This window comes from Oryzias latipes, chromosome 16 (assembly GCF_002234675.1).
Source record: "Oryzias latipes chromosome 16, ASM223467v1".
NCBI lineage: Eukaryota > Metazoa > Chordata > Actinopteri > Beloniformes > Adrianichthyidae > Oryzias > Oryzias latipes.
In genome coordinates this window covers 25,014,627-25,032,597 of record NC_019874.2, presented here as the reverse complement: position 1 = coordinate 25,032,597, position 17,971 = coordinate 25,014,627, and the positions used below count along the sequence as shown (strand labels likewise).

The 17,971-nt window shown below is 37.2% G+C and overlaps 1 protein-coding gene across 2 annotated transcripts; it reads right to left on the bottom strand.

The window, feature by feature from the left end:
• Positions 1-3,134: 3,134 nt before the first annotated feature.
• On the bottom strand, positions 3,135-17,294 carry etfb (electron transfer flavoprotein beta subunit). 2 transcript variants are annotated; one of them, XM_011485682.2, is made up of 13 exons: positions 12,809-12,844; positions 10,401-12,601; positions 9,890-10,219; positions 9,401-9,673; positions 9,028-9,294; positions 8,188-8,430; positions 7,801-8,079; positions 5,405-5,497; positions 4,940-5,164; positions 4,735-4,854; positions 4,392-4,432; positions 4,146-4,244; positions 3,135-4,075 (listed from the first exon to the last, which is right to left on the bottom strand). In XM_011485682.2, the coding sequence occupies exons 2-13, from the start codon at positions 10,474-10,476 to the stop codon at positions 3,998-4,000; spliced, it is 2,124 nt and encodes a 707-aa protein (XP_011483984.1). In that variant the 5' UTR covers positions 10,477-12,601; positions 12,809-12,844; the 3' UTR covers positions 3,135-3,997. The 2 variants fall into 2 exon arrangements, with proteins under 2 accessions (XP_011483984.1, XP_004078366.1); XM_004078318.3 differs by lacking the exons at positions 3,135-4,075; positions 4,146-4,244; positions 4,392-4,432; ... (6 more) ...; positions 9,401-9,673; positions 9,890-10,219 and adding exons at positions 13,175-13,333; positions 14,321-14,383; positions 14,488-14,646; positions 15,297-15,455; positions 17,140-17,294 and having other exon boundaries at positions 12,013-12,601; positions 12,809-13,024.
• Positions 17,295-17,971: the final 677 nt, after the last annotated feature.

Genomic DNA, 17,971 nt, shown 5'->3' with positions numbered 1-17,971 from the left:
GCGTTCTGGAACTGTGGATGTGCAAAGGCTTGCAGTACTGCTGTGGTCAATGAAACATGCTGAAGCTCACACTTTCTTTCAGTCAGTGTAGCTTGGGTGTGGTCATGGTCACACACACACACACACACACCTACACACACACACACACACACACACACACACACAAACACACACACACCCACACACCCCCACACACCCACACACACACACCCACACACACACACACACCCCCACACACACACAGGATTTTGGTCCACACTCCAAAATTGGTCCCCATTCTGTGACTGTGTGACCAGATCGTTGTCCCCACAATGTGATAAATACCAACACACAGGAGGAACATGACCAAAGAGCTGCTGAAAAAACTGATGCAGCAACAGGAAGATGTTAAATGTAAATACTAAGTGATCTATGTTTAATCAAAGTTCAAGGCTAATGGCTCCAACTTTGCTTGGATCTCAACTTTGTCAGATTACACAAACTAAACATGAAAAAGCATCTGAAATCTATTGTATGTTAAAGAAAAAAAAAGATTGACCAACATTTATAAAACTCTCATTAGCTTTTGACTGTTTCCCAATTAGATTCAATGAGTTCATTTAAATGATAATGATAATGATTTTTGCTTCAACATATCAATAGTTGAAAACGCAGTTGCACTTCAGAAAGACGTCAGAAGGACGTCAGACACCGCAGCTTCAATACTTTGAACCTTATTCATTTACTAACCTACAGTTACTAAGAATGTTTCCCTATCAGGATATTTTTTTTGTATTATTAAATATACTGAAAAAAAAACATCCTGGCAGAAAGATTGATAATAGGAAAAGGTGAGAAACCAGGTTAAAGTGCTGTTCTTGATGTTTATACCTGATAAGTCATTACAACAGAATGAACTAATGCCAATTAAAAAAAGAAACTTATTAAAAAAAGTGCAAAATATTCAAGTCTAAATGTACAAACAAATACTTCAAGTATAGGATCTATAGTATTTTTATTCTGCCTTTCATTAAGGCTAAATAAGGGTTCTTTTTTTACATAGCAATTAATTTGAGAGTGAATTTTCGCATTTCCTAAAACATTTTGAAATAAAAAAATCAACAAACTCTTAGGGAAAAAAACAGACAATTTATTCCCATGATTTGGATAAATTTCCCATGATTTTTGCTGTTTTGCTAATAGCACAATCTGCTGGACAGATGTAAAACAACAGTGAGATTCTAACCAAATTTCTGAAGATGGAAAAACAGGACTACAAGAGCTTTTTCTTCATGTTCAGAGATGACCACCTCCCCAGCTCAGCGGAATTGTGGGAAAACAGCAGAATAAAACTGGTCCATTCCTGCGTTTTAACAGTGTTAACAGCAACATGATTTATCAGTAATATTACATAGAAAAATAATGCAAAAATCAACATTGTTCAAATGTCATCTAACTCTGCGATACCCTATGCTGAAGATGTTAAATATTCTTAACAAAAATGAAAACATTCAAACTAAACGTCCAAACTCTTTTTTTTTTTTTTTTTTTTTTTTTTTTTTAACTTGTCCTGTCCAACAGCTAGGCAAACAGATGAGAGCTGAGGGCCTCTTGTGTTGGACATATTTTATTTTAACAAGAGGGGTTATTCATCTTCAGACAAACCAAAGGTATGTCTGAATAAACCCCTTTTGTAATTGAGGCCAAAATTTATTAATTTCAATCATGTTTGAAAATCTTTGGTGTTGGACCGGACGGAAAAGGAAAGAGGGGAAGAAGAGAGAGGGACGTTAGAGAGAGGGGGGGGTAGGAGGGTGATAATAGGAGGGGAAGGGGGGTAAGACCATGAAGCAGCATAGAGCAGACAGGTTTACTGGTTGTTTATCGTTACGGTACGGTTCAAATGTAGTACAAAAAGGGCGGGGCCTGTTCACACACACTCAAATATTATCAACACACCTGCTAGCCGCAAAAATGTCCACATGTCAACATGCACACAAAACAGATAGTGTTCACGAACGCATACCTATGCCTTTAAACCAACTAGTGTGAAATCTTTAATTCATTCAATCATGCAAACTATTAGTGCAAAGGTGAGCTAACACCTGTGCTCAGGTGAGTGTTTATGTTCTTCTAAAATGGATGGTGGAATGTGAAAAGAAGGAGGAGGAGCGCCCAGCCACCCCCACACCCATACCCCCGCCGCAGCAGCAGCGGCAGCCGGAATTCCCCCAACGCCACACGGGAACAGGCAGGGAACAACCGCCCCCCGGGCGACCAAGACCGCCACCCAGGCCAACGTCCCAACGTCCAAACTCTTAACCTACAACATCTTTTTATACTCACTACCAGAGGTTTTTTCATATGGAGTTATAAGAAAAAGGACTGACTCGCTCAGAGACAACCAGTGAACAAAAACGATATTTCTTTTTTTTTTTTTTTTTATACACTGTATTTTATCCCACGAAGGGAAATTCTTCCTCTGCATTTGACCCATCCCCTTGGGGAGCAGTGAGCTGCAGTGGAAACCGCGCTCGGGAGGCAGTAGCGTTAAGGGTCTTGCCTAAGGACCCTCACTGGGTGATGTTAACTGCTCGCCATTGATATGGTAATTGCCCCCAGTACCATTGCTCATTCCCCTCCGGGAATCGAACCCTGGTTTCCTGCGTGGTAGCTTCCCACCTTACCAACCGAGCTACCCAGCCGATTTCCCATGAGGGTGAAGTAAATATTACAAAAAAATATGACGAAATGGTTCTATTACAGATTTGACAATGGGATCTATTTGAATCGATTAGTTCAAAAGGAGCCCAAGTCCAAGAGTTTCGTTTTTCCAAGAAAGGATTTTAATTGCATAGCTTAAAGGGAGGCTACACCAAATGATTAATACTTTACCCAGATTTAGCACCAGTTCATAGCTTACAAATGCTATAATATGAAGCATATAGAACATATAATATCTCTATTTTGAAAAATTGTGGACTTGGGGCCCTTTTGAACTAACCGATTTATTTGACAAACAACATCTTTATATAAGTTCAATAAGGTTCATAGTGCCTGTATCGATGAAGACGGAAGACATCTGTCGCAACATGTAAGGTATGTGAAAAAAAACACAACATTGTCTGATAAAAGAAGAACCTAAGATTTCAACATCTTTATATATTCTTTATTTGTCGAGTCTTTTGAGAAGTAGAGTCATTAGAAAAATGTTTCAACGCATCACTGTGTTCATACATAATCATACATAATCAGTGGGTGGGTCCAAATACTTTAGGGTTCTGTGAGTAATACTTTGTAAGTACTAATGGGGAAGTTTTACATGAAAGCATGTAGTTTTAAAGATTGTATAGCATGCACATTACTTTTATATAGCATGATGAAGCACATTCATTTGTGTTTTAAAATATCAAACAAATTTAAAGAATTGGGGCAGTACGATGTTGATGGAAAACAGTAGCAAAACATATAAAACACAACTTGTATTTAGTATTTGACCGTCTACTTTTCATTTGAACACCTCCTGACAAAGTGAGGCAAAAAAGGATTTGTTGGTTACTGTTTCCTGCGAGATGACCCATTTTAAAATGATGAGAGAAGTCTGTTACTGTCATGATAAGTTAACTTTAACAGTGAGAGAAAGAATGTAAAAAGAACAATCCAGGAAATCACAGTGTTACTCACACTCCCATATTTGAAACATTTGAACTTGTAGAACAAAATAAATTTGATCATGTACTTTACTTCGTACTCCCCTTCAGTGTTGCATATATTCAGAAATTCTCCAACTGCAGGAATTTGCAGAGGTTAGTTTGTAAATAATTTAGCTGAATACACTTTAAACATTATATCTATAAATCATCATTTAAAATATATATATTCTTACCAATTAAAAAAGACATAGATTATTCTATATGATCTGTCTTACTGTGACATAAATTTAACACATTGAAAAAATCAGAGTAAAAATATAAATAAAACATAACAATATAGTAAAAATACATAAGAAATTGACATTTTAAACAGTAGTTGCAACTCTGACATGTGGCGGAGGTGGGACAAATGCAGGCAGAGCCACAGATCTGTCAGACAGACTCTGAAAGACAACAGGTCACTTCATTAGATCAGCAGATTTCAGTAAAAGTTTCTGGCTGTAAAAGAACTACCTTGTGTATTCTGTTGGAATCTGGGAAAAACTTCAACCCTCCTGCCAGCGGTTTATGAGGAGTTGCTTTATGCTGGATTGTTTTTGCTGGAGTTATTGTCTGGAACGACGAAAAGTGTGCAAAAATTGTCACAAATTAAAACAATTTTACTATTAACAGCTACATTTTTTGCTGACTATATAAGTAAAGGACAACAAACTAATGTGATGAGTGCAAACATTCAGATGTTTGTAAATGTAATCAAACCTTCTCAGCTGTTCGGGGCACTGGGTATTTTGTCTGATGCCCTATTCAGAAGGGAAAAAAGACAAATATCATGATTACTGGATTGAAAATACATCATTTAGAGTTTTTTTTGGCACATGAAATACTAAACCAGTAAACAAAAAAAAAAAGGTTTCATGATTTGGTGACAGTCTAATTTTTAGAGACAAGCAAAGGGGGATCCATTTATCTGTAAAATGCCAATTTAGGAGTCAAATCAAACGTTTAAATGTCTGGTTATGTCTGCTATGAACATAAGACTTCAACCCCTTAAGAAATCAATTCAAAATAAGAATAATTAACAGTCTACAACAACTTCACCCACTTTTGGTCCTTTTCAGGTAGATGATGAGGAAAATGAGGCCCCCCACCATGAGGAGGGCAAGAATGCTGCATGGGATTCCTGCTGCAATGCCAGCTATGGCAGGTCCACTGAGTCCATCAGCTGGTATCAACAGAATAGACCACGTTTAAACAGCTTCATTACATCATAGGTCAACAAACGAAAGATTTGTCCCAAAACAACCTACGTGGACCAATCCTGTGAACCACAGATGGTTTTCCGTCAAACAAACGAGCTTTAGGCACGATCCGAAAGCGGTATATCTGCTTGGGATCCAGGGTGAAGACGTCAGTGCTCCTGGCAGAGCCAGGTTTCTGCTGGATGGTGCTGTATCCATCTGAGGTGCTTTTAGTTTGAGAGGTATTTCCATTTTTGTTTATGAGATTCGATCCTTTCATTTGGATGTCAAACCCTTTAAAATAGACAAAAATTCTGATCATCTGTTGACATATGGAATACACCAAACAAAAACTGATATTTCCTAAACCTACTAGTTCTGTCTCATTTCTCAAAGCTAAAATCTGCCAAGTGTAAGCTTTTACACATGAAGCAATGTTTACACCCTCATCCTCTGCAGAGAGCTTCTGTTTTCTAAATGTAGCGGAATGGAAAGTCAGCAGAAATGTTTATCTCAAGTCAGTTTCTGCTTTACCTGTGACCACAGAAGTAGGAGGGACATCCCAGGTCAAAGTGATGATGGTTCCATCTTGATTAAGGAACAAACTGGAATCTGAGATCGACGGCTCTGGAGAGGGACATGGGTTGGGGGAGTGAAAGGGGGGCCGAGGATATAGAAAGACTGGAGAGCTTTGTTCAAAAGCAGAAAAGCAGTCCCAGGTATTAACTAAGCTCTCTCTCTGAGGGCCTGTTGTGTCTTGTTCCTAGTAATCCAAGTACTACTCCAAATTTAGAGATAAAGAAGCAAAAACCTTACAGAGATATTCACACTTTTTTATGGCTATCATAAAGAAAAACAACTTTGATATGAAAACTACACCTTTTTCCCCACAAATATCCCCCAATATGACCATTATCTGTCACATTCAGTGGAACAGAGAAAATGCACATTTCTTATTACAAAATTGAATATAAATAATGCTAATAATCAGTTTAATTATATTTAAAAAATGAAAACATTTTAAGATAAAAAAGATTTGATTCATATAATTCAGATTTTATATCCAATCATCAAGATTTACTATTTACATTAAATATATGTTATGGCGCACACTTTTTAGCCACTTGGACCTTTACTCTGACAAAAGCCGTGCGTTGTTATGAACGCTTTATGGTGTAAGAAAAGTGTGCTCAGTCTGTTGCACAAACCCACTTGATTGTCTACACATTCCAAACTTTCCCTCCTCAAACAAAGACTCAAAGAGAAAACCAAATAAAAGTGAGCACTCCAATGCAAACAAACAAACACAATATTACTTAACCACAACTGTGATTCATTTAGTTAGACAAATAACATTCTCATTGTTATGAGTGTACCCATTAACACCTTCATCTATTCATTCAGTCTTCAAAGAGAATCTTTAAACCTGGACATGTTTAAAAAACCCAAATACTTAAGGTCAGTAATATACATGAAAAACAGGAAAAAGCAAGACCAGAAAATGAGAGATTATTTGTGAGTGTAGGTAAAGCCACAAAATGGATTATGGATTCAATAAGATATAAATAAAAAAAGATGCATTTTTGTCTGAAAATTACAGAATTTTGTAAACAATTACATGTTTTATTATTATTAAATGTTTTAACAATCATCACACTGTTTTCTAATCATAAATTCTTATTTTGAATGACTAATGCATATTGCAGTAGCTTTAAATTAATGAGTTGTATTTTTTTTATCAAGCAAAAGAATAACATTTTATTTATAAGTTGAAAATTATTTTTGTCATAAAGACAATAGTGTTTCATGCTGCAAAACACAACTACCAAGAATCATTTAAAAAAATGCAATTTTTTAAAGCATATTTATTATTATTAAGCTTGTTTAAACTATTTTAACATTCTTTTCTAATTGTAACTTCTGGATCTTAATGACTGATGTGCCTTTTAGTAGTTTTAAATGAAATTATACTATATTACCATATATCCACTTATTTATTTATTATTTGTAACTTAAATAGTCCTGCAATGTCCTGTTTTTAATGAAAAAAGGCTCCGCTTTTTATTCATCAGTCTTTTTTAAATGAATGATGCATTAACCTAAGAAGAGCACTTTTAAATTTTGTTGTACATGTGACAATCACAAATGAAATATCTATCTATCCATCCATCTATCCATCTATCTATCCGTCCATCCATCAATGCATGTAGGAGGAAAACTCAAAAACATTTTGAACGTATGAGATTAAGCAGCAATATTGTGAGATTTTTGGGGCTCGTCAAGTGCCAACTCATTGACATTTTGTTGAATATTTAAACCCCCTGGGAGAGATGAGACGAGCTGGGTTTAAAAAAAATATAATGTTGATTGAATTGGTCCTTAAATTATGATTTTTGTCCATCAAGGTGTTTGGAATTGGTTTTCAATTGAGCCAAGCTTTGGGGGAGAAGGGAACAGCAGTAACCATTGGGAACCATTGGTGGTCTAACCCCCACTTCAACCCATCAATGCTGAGTCTCGAGCATTGGGTTCCATTTTTATTCTTTTCAATGATCTAACTTTGGATTTGAACCCACGACCTCTCAGTCACAGGGCAGATACAGATGACCCCTGAGCTGATCTTCACCTACAAAATGTGATATGAATTCATCAAATGCAATAATTAAAACTGTTTATCACACTTCATCATTACTCTTCAAGCTCCTGTAATGTGATGATACACATGTGCACAAGTTTAAACTGGTCTTCCTGGTTCTTCCAAAAGTCAGTTTGGAGATGTTTATGCTTTCCATGATATTCACACCGCAGGTAAGACTAAAAGGATAACAAAGCCAAAGGGCTATCCAAAATACACAGGGGAAAAAAATGTTTGTCATTCAGCCGCACAACTACTCGTTTGTGTTGTGATTCTGTTTGGAGAGTGTTTTTACCTTGCAGTTGAATTGATCTCGCCTGGCTGCCCAGCGGGTTGCTGCACGTACAGGTGAAGATTTGGAGGATCAAGTTACTAATGTTGTTGTCCCGAATTTTCAGCTCCGAGGTGTCGCTGCTGATCTGGTATGTGGTCCCGTTGGCGATGGCCCCGCTGTCGTTGGACCATGACACCACAGCCTGAGGGGACGCCTCAGTCACACACAGAACACTGACCACCATTTTGCTGTCCAGGTCAACAGTGGCTCTTATTTCTGGCAGAAATGTTTTGGGATTACCTGGAAAACAAAAATTACAGCTCAGTTTGGGTCTGCTATAGTCAACACACTTTTATCAATATCAACACTTTTTATAACTGCGTTAAAAAGAAAAGGAAAATAACCTACATGCTGTGATGTTGCAGGTATTTTGCTGGACTGGGTGGTCTGCTTGACAGCTGACAGTTTTCCCATTAAGGTTAGTAGAAGCAGGTAAAATCAGCCTGAAATGTCCTTCTCCTCTGCTTGCATTGTTCAGAGCGGGGAAGGACAGTGTGGCCTGAGGTGTTCCACCCATCCAGTCACACTCATACAGCAGGCTGTCATTATTCACAGACAGCACAGAGCATACGGGGCTGCCTGGAGGCCTTTCTGATGGCAGTTCAAAAGGAAAAAAATCAGAATTATGTTTGATCTCACACATTTACATATATTTAAAAAAGTAGGAACTTTCTCAAGTAACAACTTGGCAACTTTTTAAGGATGTCAACAAAATTAACCTACTTTAAACCCACTCCAATGAAAATAGTTTTTAACATGTTTTTGTGACCGTTTTATGATGATGGAGGACATATATATTCTGAGTAATTCTTTATTCAAATCGTTGTAAATCGGGAACAGACAAAAAAAAAAAATACAGTTTGAAAAAGAACTTATTTGTGACGTAAAAAATACGCTGGGTGGCCCACAAGCTCCCTGCTTGACAGGAAGCGACAGGAAGGGGACGGGGGCGGCGTTGCTTCGTGTCAACGGTCCCGCCCACACCTTAGAGGCAAATTATCTCTAACGAACTACTGCAGAAACTATGTCCTAGAAAACGACAAAGGTTTATGGATTTAGGCTAAAAATGGTGTAATTATAATTCCTAGACCACTGGGAATGCTTTAACAATAGATCAAAAGATGCTTGGAGTGGGTCTTTAGTGTATGACACACAGAAATCAACAAAAGCAAACTACTAATCCCGTACCATAAACATCTAAAGTGACATTCTTTTCCCGCTTCTCATTGGTCATCTGGTTGAGCAGAGAGCATGTATAAACTCCTCCCTGACTGGTCTGCAGGTTTGTCAGATCTAAGACTCTGTTTAGGGCCCCAGAGAGCTTCTGACCGTTAAAGACCCACTCAACAGTGGGCTGGGGGTTTCCATCAGACTGACACAAGAGGCTCACAGAGTCTCCAACTACATAAAAAATCTTTTCTGGCGTTGCCTTTAAAATCGGCTCATCTGGTCCATCTGCAAAAGAACAAAAAAAAAGTGACAAAACACCAGTTATTACATATGGAGGAACACACATAACTATGCACTTGCGTTACAAAAAAAATATAAAGATTAAACTTACAGAACACAGTCAAGTTCCTATAAACCTTCACGCTGCTGAACGGGTTTGTGAGCTGCAGTGAGTATAATCCAGTGTCGTTTCGGTTGGGTCTGAGGATCACAAGGCTTGTTTGCTGCACCAGATAGTGGGAGCTGTTCTTTATCTCTGTGCTCTTAAAGAACCATGTCTGCTGCTCGATCACTCCCTGCAGCATGCTGTATTGTAAGATGAATCGGTCTGTTCCTTCTACGGCTAAACCAGACGGCGTGCTCAGAGTCACATCCTGGATGATTTCTGTGAAAGTATAGCAGAAAATAGGGCTATTTTCTTCTTTTTAATCACTAAATACATTTTCTCAAGGTGGAATACAGAAAAAGATGAGTCAAACACCTGCCAGCATAAATATGGTACTTTCCATGCATTTATTGTATTTATTTTTTAAAATAAATGTTATAAGCGGAAAGTTATGTTGTATTCTAGCTGTAGGATAATCTTACATCAAATACTCACCAAATACCTGTAAGGTGAACTGCAGTGAGGCTTTACCCAGACCAGACTTTGTCATTTCCACCGTGTAGTGGCTGCTGTAGCTCAGTGGCACTTGTATAAAAGTAAGAGATCCGTCTTTCTCTAAGTGAAGGACATCCTTACTGCTTTGAGGAATATCAGGAGGAGAATTGGAGTTTATAGTCCATGTCACCACAGGTATTATGTCTCTGAACCAGGTAATGGCTGGATCAGAGGCACCATTGACGGACACTGCCAGAGTCACATTGCTGCCAGCTAATGTACTGACTATGGTAGGACCCAGAGGGGAAACCAAAAGCTCGCAGTTGGCACCTGTCAAGAGTTGAAACACAAGTGTGTTTATTTTAAAGATTGGGTTTCTTTAATCAGAAAAAAAACACCAAATAGTTGTTAATGATTTTTTAAACAAATATATTTATTTATTTTTGGCAAACGTTCAAGGAAATAGAAAATAATAATAATAATAAGGACATCAAATAACCTTTTAACTCACCTTGAAATGTAGAGAGAAATAAAACGGTAACAAGGGTTTTTCTGCAGAGACTTGTGAATTCTTCCAGCTGCTTCATAACCGTAGACCAGCCAATATATTCCAGATAAAGTTTTAACAAACCATAAATACTTTACCAAAAAGATCGGCTCAGAGCTTCGGACAGGAACGGGCTTTGTACCTGTGCTGCGCTCGCGCGGACAGAGGAGGCTGTCAGCAAGGACCTCACCTGTCTCTAAACCACGCCCCTTACGGACGAGAACAGCACATTCTTTATTTTTTTAAAGGGGGGTCTGAGGGACAGGGGTTGACGTCAATTATGCAGATCTTTCAGGAAATGTTTGTGTTTCTTTATTTAGTACTGCCCACAGGTAATTAAGGCTCAAGATGATCTGATTTAGCCAAATCTGGAACCGATTTTCAATTACCCGAATCTAAGTTAACTAAGTAACAAAGTTATAATTTTAGTCTTTTATTTATTTATTATTTTTTGCATTTTTTTGATAATTTAACCACCGTCTTAATCTTGCAATTGTATCAGGTTTTTTTTTTTTTTACAGGCGAAATGGGTACCCAGAAAGGCGCCATAAACAAACAAACCTAAAGCACTAACTTGAGAAAAAAATCCTGTCTTACCACAAACTGAGAGAACGCAAAGTTTTAATTTATTTAACCTTTATTTATTCAGGCGAGACAGATTAGGGGAAACGAATGATTTTCAACTGTGACCTGGCAAAAGGCCACAGTCTCAGCTTCTATAACTTTTCACATATAGCTGCATATAGCAGCCAAAGAATCTTAAAATGCATTTTGTCTTGGAAATCCATGTCTAGCTTTGACATAGCACATTTTAATGGAGGTTTGGTCATCTCAAATGTAGCTGAAATGAAAATATCCTGCAGCAAAACTAGTAAAGTAAGTAAAAACACAGTTGTGAATCTATTTTTTTTTTTTTTTTAGAAAAAACTGGGATATCATACAGCTATAAAACTATGATTTACTGTTAGTAACAAATTTGTGATCAATATTCTGGACAACTCAAATTGTAATGTCTAGATATAAAGCTGCTGTTCATTGCCGTTTTCTCTTACTGCACCCTTCAGGAAGGTAATGTGGGTTTCAGGACTTTCATGGACTGAATATTTGCTGCATCTGGTATTAGGCAAGTTTTTAAAGCATTGCGCCCCCATGTGGGAATAGGACTCTCCTGCAATTTGAACATCAGGATGGGGCATTATTTCACAACCGCTTTGACAGAGAAGATAAAAGAATGATAATTTTGTCTTTAGCTTGCTCAACATCAATAATCTGGAGAAACCAAAGATAAAAAACACATTACTACTAGTGGATTCAAAGCTTTGTCCAGACAACATGATCTTTTCTACCGGAATTATGTTCACCTTTTTTTTTCCAATACTAAATGTCAAGGCTGCTCTGATGAGGCTCTAATGCATTAACACAAATATTAGACCAAATCCAAATTGTAAACGTGGTAATAATAGAAACTTGTGGAAGACATTTTTTCTTTTTGTTCAGCCTCAACAGGGATGGAATATTTGCAACCCGATGTAAACCTAAAACCTTTTGAGTTTAGTCACAGAAAAACGAAGGGCAGTTCTGGCTGTGAAAAAGACCTTTATTGTTTCTGCAGTGTTCTGTACAATCAACACAGAAATGAGGCGCTTATGGTCAAATGTCAAACGTATGGTCATCTCCCCACAAGTGAATACTGAGAAACACTGTCAAATCAATCCTAAAACCCATTTAGAGGTTCATTATCTGTACAAGTCTACTGTAGATAATATCATGTTTAACCATATTATTAACTATTTGTTCTGGTTCATATTTACAAATACCATTTACACTGTCTACTGTGGGACTACACAAAATGAGATGTTTGTGAGCTTAATTATTTAAACTGAGTTAGAGTATGGTTCAGGGCAATCAGCACCATATTTGAACAGAATTACTGGCTTTCATTTATTGTAAAAAGCTAATTAAATTATATCAGATGATTCGCCGACTTTGAATTAGATTTTACATCAGAGAAATGTTCTATAAGGGGATGTTTGAACAGTGTATCTCAGTACTTTTGTCCTGTCAGTACCGCAGTGAAGGAACAGGAGCAACAGTCGAACAGAGATTAGACTGAAGCATTTAAGCTCGTCCTGTGGATGTTTGGAAGTACAGTCCAGTCTTCTGCCCTGCAAAAAAAAAGACAAGAATGAGGCTAATTGAAGAAAAACACATCCTTCATTTGTCTCATTTCTTGCAGCTAAAATGTAGACGAGATCAGAGTAAACTTTTTCAACTTCATTTAAAGAACAACACTAATGTAAAACATGGTGAATGTGAGTAAATGAAGTTCAACTGAGTAACTGAACTCTACATGTAAACAAACAGGAGCTCACCTGCTCTGTTGGGTTGTGCGCTCCCTGAATTTCCCCACCACCCCTCTATACTTTCCCAGCATCCTTCAGTTTGCTGACCAGGTCATCCACAGTCTCCACTTTCATCCCTGCTTGTCTCTGTGGGGGCTCATCCACCCTCAACACCTCCAACCGTGATGTTAGGTCCACTCCTAAATCTGCTGGCTTCACGTTAGCGATCTTCTTCTTTTTGGCTTTCTGAAAGAAAAGGATTTCTTTGTTCCATTTTCCATTAAGCCATCTGATATTGCATGGAAATATAAAACGCTTTAAAATCTGCTTTGAGTCACTCAAATATTCTCAAAACATTTTTAAAATCATTTTTGAAGACAGTTGTCTGCAAGTTACCATGATATTAGGCAGGGTGGCATATCTGGGGGTGTTTAGTCGTAGATCTGCAGTCAGAACTGCCGGTGTGCTGATTTTGATCGTTTCCAGTCCACCATCAATTTCTCGAACCACTTTGATTCCATCGTTTTCCAGCGACACTTCAGAAGCAAATGTACCCTGAAGCATAAAGAAAAGACAAAAAATATCCTCAGATCCTGCTGGCAAACATGCGCGTTGCTCCATTTCCCCAGACAGCCTTTGACCGGCGTTGTTGATCTGCGCAGGATCACTGTAGATCTCACTGAGTAGAACAGGTTCTCACTGATAAAGCAGCATATCCAATAGAAACACTACCAAACTACAGTGATGTAAGATAATATGTGAGGCATACAAAGATAATGTACAAAAAAATGAGAATTATTCAAGAATATACATTTAAAGCTCGGCAAAATTAACTACTGTCTTAATCTTGTAATTGTTTCAGGGTACTTAATTTTTTAAAACAAACCAAAAGTTTACATGTATTCAAAAAACCTACAAGAAGTCACTAATAATACTGTATAAGGCCAGAAACAATTAATTAAAGCAAAAAAAGTCACTTTTGCACAGCTGCCATGCAGATTTGTACCGTGAATGTTTTGTACCTATCTGGAAATAGCAAATACGCGTATCAAATACGCACATCATCAGGTTTTGTAAGAAGGGGTGGGAGCAGACAAGATTTCTCTTCAACCCACTTCTTTTCAAGCACACTGCATTGTCTGTTTTAAACCACTGTTGTGTTTGACATCAACTGAAACTGAGTTCTTCTTCTTTCTCTTTCGGCTTTTCCCATCAGGGGTCGCCACAGCGAATCATCCTTTTCCACCTCACTCTATCATGAACATCTTCTACCCTAACAATCTTCTACCCTAACTGAAACTGAGTTATACTACAATAAAATGACAAAGTAAGACAAACATTTTCTCAACAGAGAAACTGTTTTTCTGTTTCAACTGCATTAAATAAAAATACAAAGGTGAAATAAAGAGTGCACTGCAATTCAGGATGAAAAACAAAACAAAAAAAAAAACAAGAATTGAGGAGAATTACAGGATGGCAAATATGGTTGACTGTAAACAAAATGTTCAAATGTTTTACATGAGAAAAAGGAAAAACTCTTACCTGAGGCCAGTCCAGCAGGGCTGCTGTCATCTGGCCGGTCTGATTGCAGTCATCATCGATGGCCTAAGAAAGGGACAGTATTCATTAAAAACAAGCATCTAAGGAGGAATTCAACACCTTCTTTGACACTGGGAGATAATGTGCCAACATTGTTTCCCCTCAATGACCTGTTTGCCAAGAATGATAAGTTGAGCATCTTCCTTTTTGGCCAAAGCGGCGAGGATTTTGGAGACCTGCAGAGGTCCGAGAGTTTCGTAGTCTTTCCCGCTAACTTGTACATGAATGCCGCGGTCTGCTCCCATAGCCAGAGCGGTACGAATGGTCTCCTGTGTGAACAGGAAGTAGAAAAAAACCATCAAAAAAAATGTCTGAAACGAACTTGTTTTTCATGCTTTACCTCCGACCTTTTTGACGCCATTCCTTGCTTTTGCGACTAATTATTCCCAGAATGCACAGTCTGAATTTTAGAAATTCTAGACAAAATATGTAGTCTGCTGTAAAATCTGCCTCCCAAACACATAAGACACTATTAAACCACTTGAGTTATTTTTTTTTCAGCCCAAATCTTGGGTTATTCATGTTTGAGCAATGCACATTTTTGGGGTTATAGTAGTTTCATTATAACAATATTTCAGTTTTTTTCGTTTTGTTAAAAAAAAAAAACAACAGAAAAAGGTTTTTCCTTTTTTACTTCGGAGTTGGGTTAAAGACAACCCAGCTTATTTTTTAACTGTGTTTTTAGTGTATGTAGTCATATCTAGTGCAATTTTAAATATGGAAAAACTAAACAATTTCCTTTAAGCCCAAATGATTAGTGATGTCAAATTTTTTCTTGCTTAGAATTTGCATAGGGGAGATTTCATTAAAATAAATTAGGGGAGGAAAAGGTTAAACCTGCCAAAAGATGTCATTGAAATAAACAGACCAAGCTATGTAAAATTCAAAACAGGCAGAAATCCCAATTTAATCCCCCCACCTGTGACTGCTGTGGCCCACAGCTGACAACCACAACCTCCTTCATGAGTTTCTTCTCCTTCAGCTTTACTGCCTCCTCCACTGCAATCTCACAGAAGGGGTTCATTGAATGCTTCACGCCATCCGTCACTACGCCACTGTGGTCTGGCTTTACACGGATCTGTGAAGAAACAAGGCAGAAGACGGCGAATCATCACCTGGATAAATCTCAGGGCCCACATTTCATTTACTACAATAACATTTTGAATCTAACATGCTGCCAGCTCTGTTATTAACAAACCTGCAACTCAATAGCTAAGAAGGATTTCTTTTTAAACATCTTTATTTTGCCATCTGTGAGATAAATCTTTATGTTCTACAGTATTTTACAAAACAAAAATGATCAATTATAGGAATAAATAACATAAAGAAGTCATAACTTTAACATTTTCTATTCAATATTAATGCTGTAAGTATACAGATTCCTGTGATCAGCAATACACTAAAGTATTTAAAAAAAAAGGAAAAAAAGAAGTTATCCCATTTTCACTGAAAAATAAATGCACATAGTTTGGAAGTGCGTTACAATTATTTTGACCAAACTGGGTGTAATAAGCCATAGTGAGGTGTAATGCTGACATTTATTTAGATGATATGACCTGTAACTAAAGAAAAAACAAAAACATCTATTGTGATTGTAATACAAGGTCTTTTTCCAACCACAGATACATAGATAGATCCATCTGTCTGAGGCTATTTTTAAATTGCACTGACCTATTCTATTATAAAACAATTTCAAAAAGAATTACATTGATTATATCAATCCTGGATAATGTAAAAATGACCTAGTGCATCACGGCGGACAACAAATAAATGATCAAACCACCATTACAATCAAATTTGTGAAAAGACTGGGAATTTAGCAAAGACGTGTGACAGTGTGGTAGAATGTTCTAATGATGTTTCGTTTGTATCATTTTGATGTGGAAAAAACAACAGTGGGGTGAACTTTATGAAACTAAAATGTGAACGGTTTTGCCATTAATTCTTGTTTACTTGTTTGTTTATACAGATGTTTGATTTACATTTGATTATCTTGTAAGAAATAAAAGGAACCTGGAAAACATGCCCTGCACTGGTCAGTATCCTTTCAGGTATTTCTCTCTGACTGACACTGGTTCCATTTTGGGCTAAAGGTGTCCTGGATGGATTTTTGGTGTGTGAATCGGATCTAATCAAATCGTTCAAAATGAACCAATATCAACTATGGATCATATCAGCAACCACAAATTACGATACAAGTCTAGTTGTTGTTAAAATGAATAGTTACACCCCTATACTTAGTTATTTTCTTGCTAACCAGCAGCTGCAGATCCTGCTGAGGCCAGCTGAGACAGGAGTGTTCTAGCTCACTCATGAACTTCAGGAGTCAGATGATATTTTTTAAATGTAAGGTCATTGGCATTTGGAGACTTCGTCATTCACAAGTGTAGCATTAAATATAATAAACTGTTATCTCACAGGGGTGAAAAAAAGCTAAGAAACTAATTACAGAGAGATGATACAGTTTTCACCCAACAACATGATCATGATCGTTACACAACCTAAACATGAGTCTCTGGTGGGTTTTTGAGTAAGCTGCAATAAGCAAAGGTGTTAACAGCATTTCTTATTAGTCTCTGCTATAATCTGCATACTGTCTGCATGACTTTAGCTGCACTCCAAAGACGAAACAGTCAAAAACATAAATAAACAGGCTGATTGATTGCCGGGCTAAGCTAGCAGTGCAAATGCAGGAAAGTGAGCGAGTTACTAACATCTAAAAAAAAGACAAAAAAACTGTTAAAAAGCTCAAAGAATGTTACCTTGACTGCGTAGTCAATGACACGCTTAACTCCAACCAGAACACGACCAGACATTGTTGAAAAAACAAATAAAATTCACAGTCAGCTAATGGTAAGTCACCGAAATGGACCTTCACCTTAAGGGTACAGTCAGCACGGAACTATTTTACGGTGAATCCACGGAAAGACATTGATGGGACCGCCTATTATTCTAGCCAATGGGAAGCAGGAAAAGGTCATCACTTCGAGCCCTGATTGGGTGAGATATGACAAACATTATTGTTGGATTCAGCTAATCGTACAGGAATAAATGATTTTTTAAAAATCTGTTTATTTTAAAAATGTAATAGTTAAAAATAGAAATATAAAACAAGAATAAAGACAACTAAAAAAATGAAATCTAAAAAAAAAGGTCGAAAAAGCATGTGCTCCTCAAATCTGTCACAAACAAATACCAACGACGAAAGGTTCCGCATTATGTGGGGCAAAGTTCATAGCTTCTAGCTAAACGGGACTTTTTCTTAAAATAGAAAAAAGAAAATACGACTCAAGCGTGACATCAGGACTGTCATTGTCATTGCACAACTTTGTTCATTTTTTTTTTTATTTCCAGGTAAAGAAAATTCTACCTTGTTGAGATAACTCAGGGAATTGTTTGGGAGACGTAGTAGTAGGTATTACTTTATTTAACCTTATGCAACCAGATACAGACTCATTAAGATCAGGATCTCTTTTCAGGATCAGGATCTATGACAAGGGCCAATAGGTCAGCAGCACACAGCTAAAAAGAAAAGAAAAAAAAGAAAGACAAATACAATTACAAATGAAAATTAAAAAAAAAAGCAAATGTAGC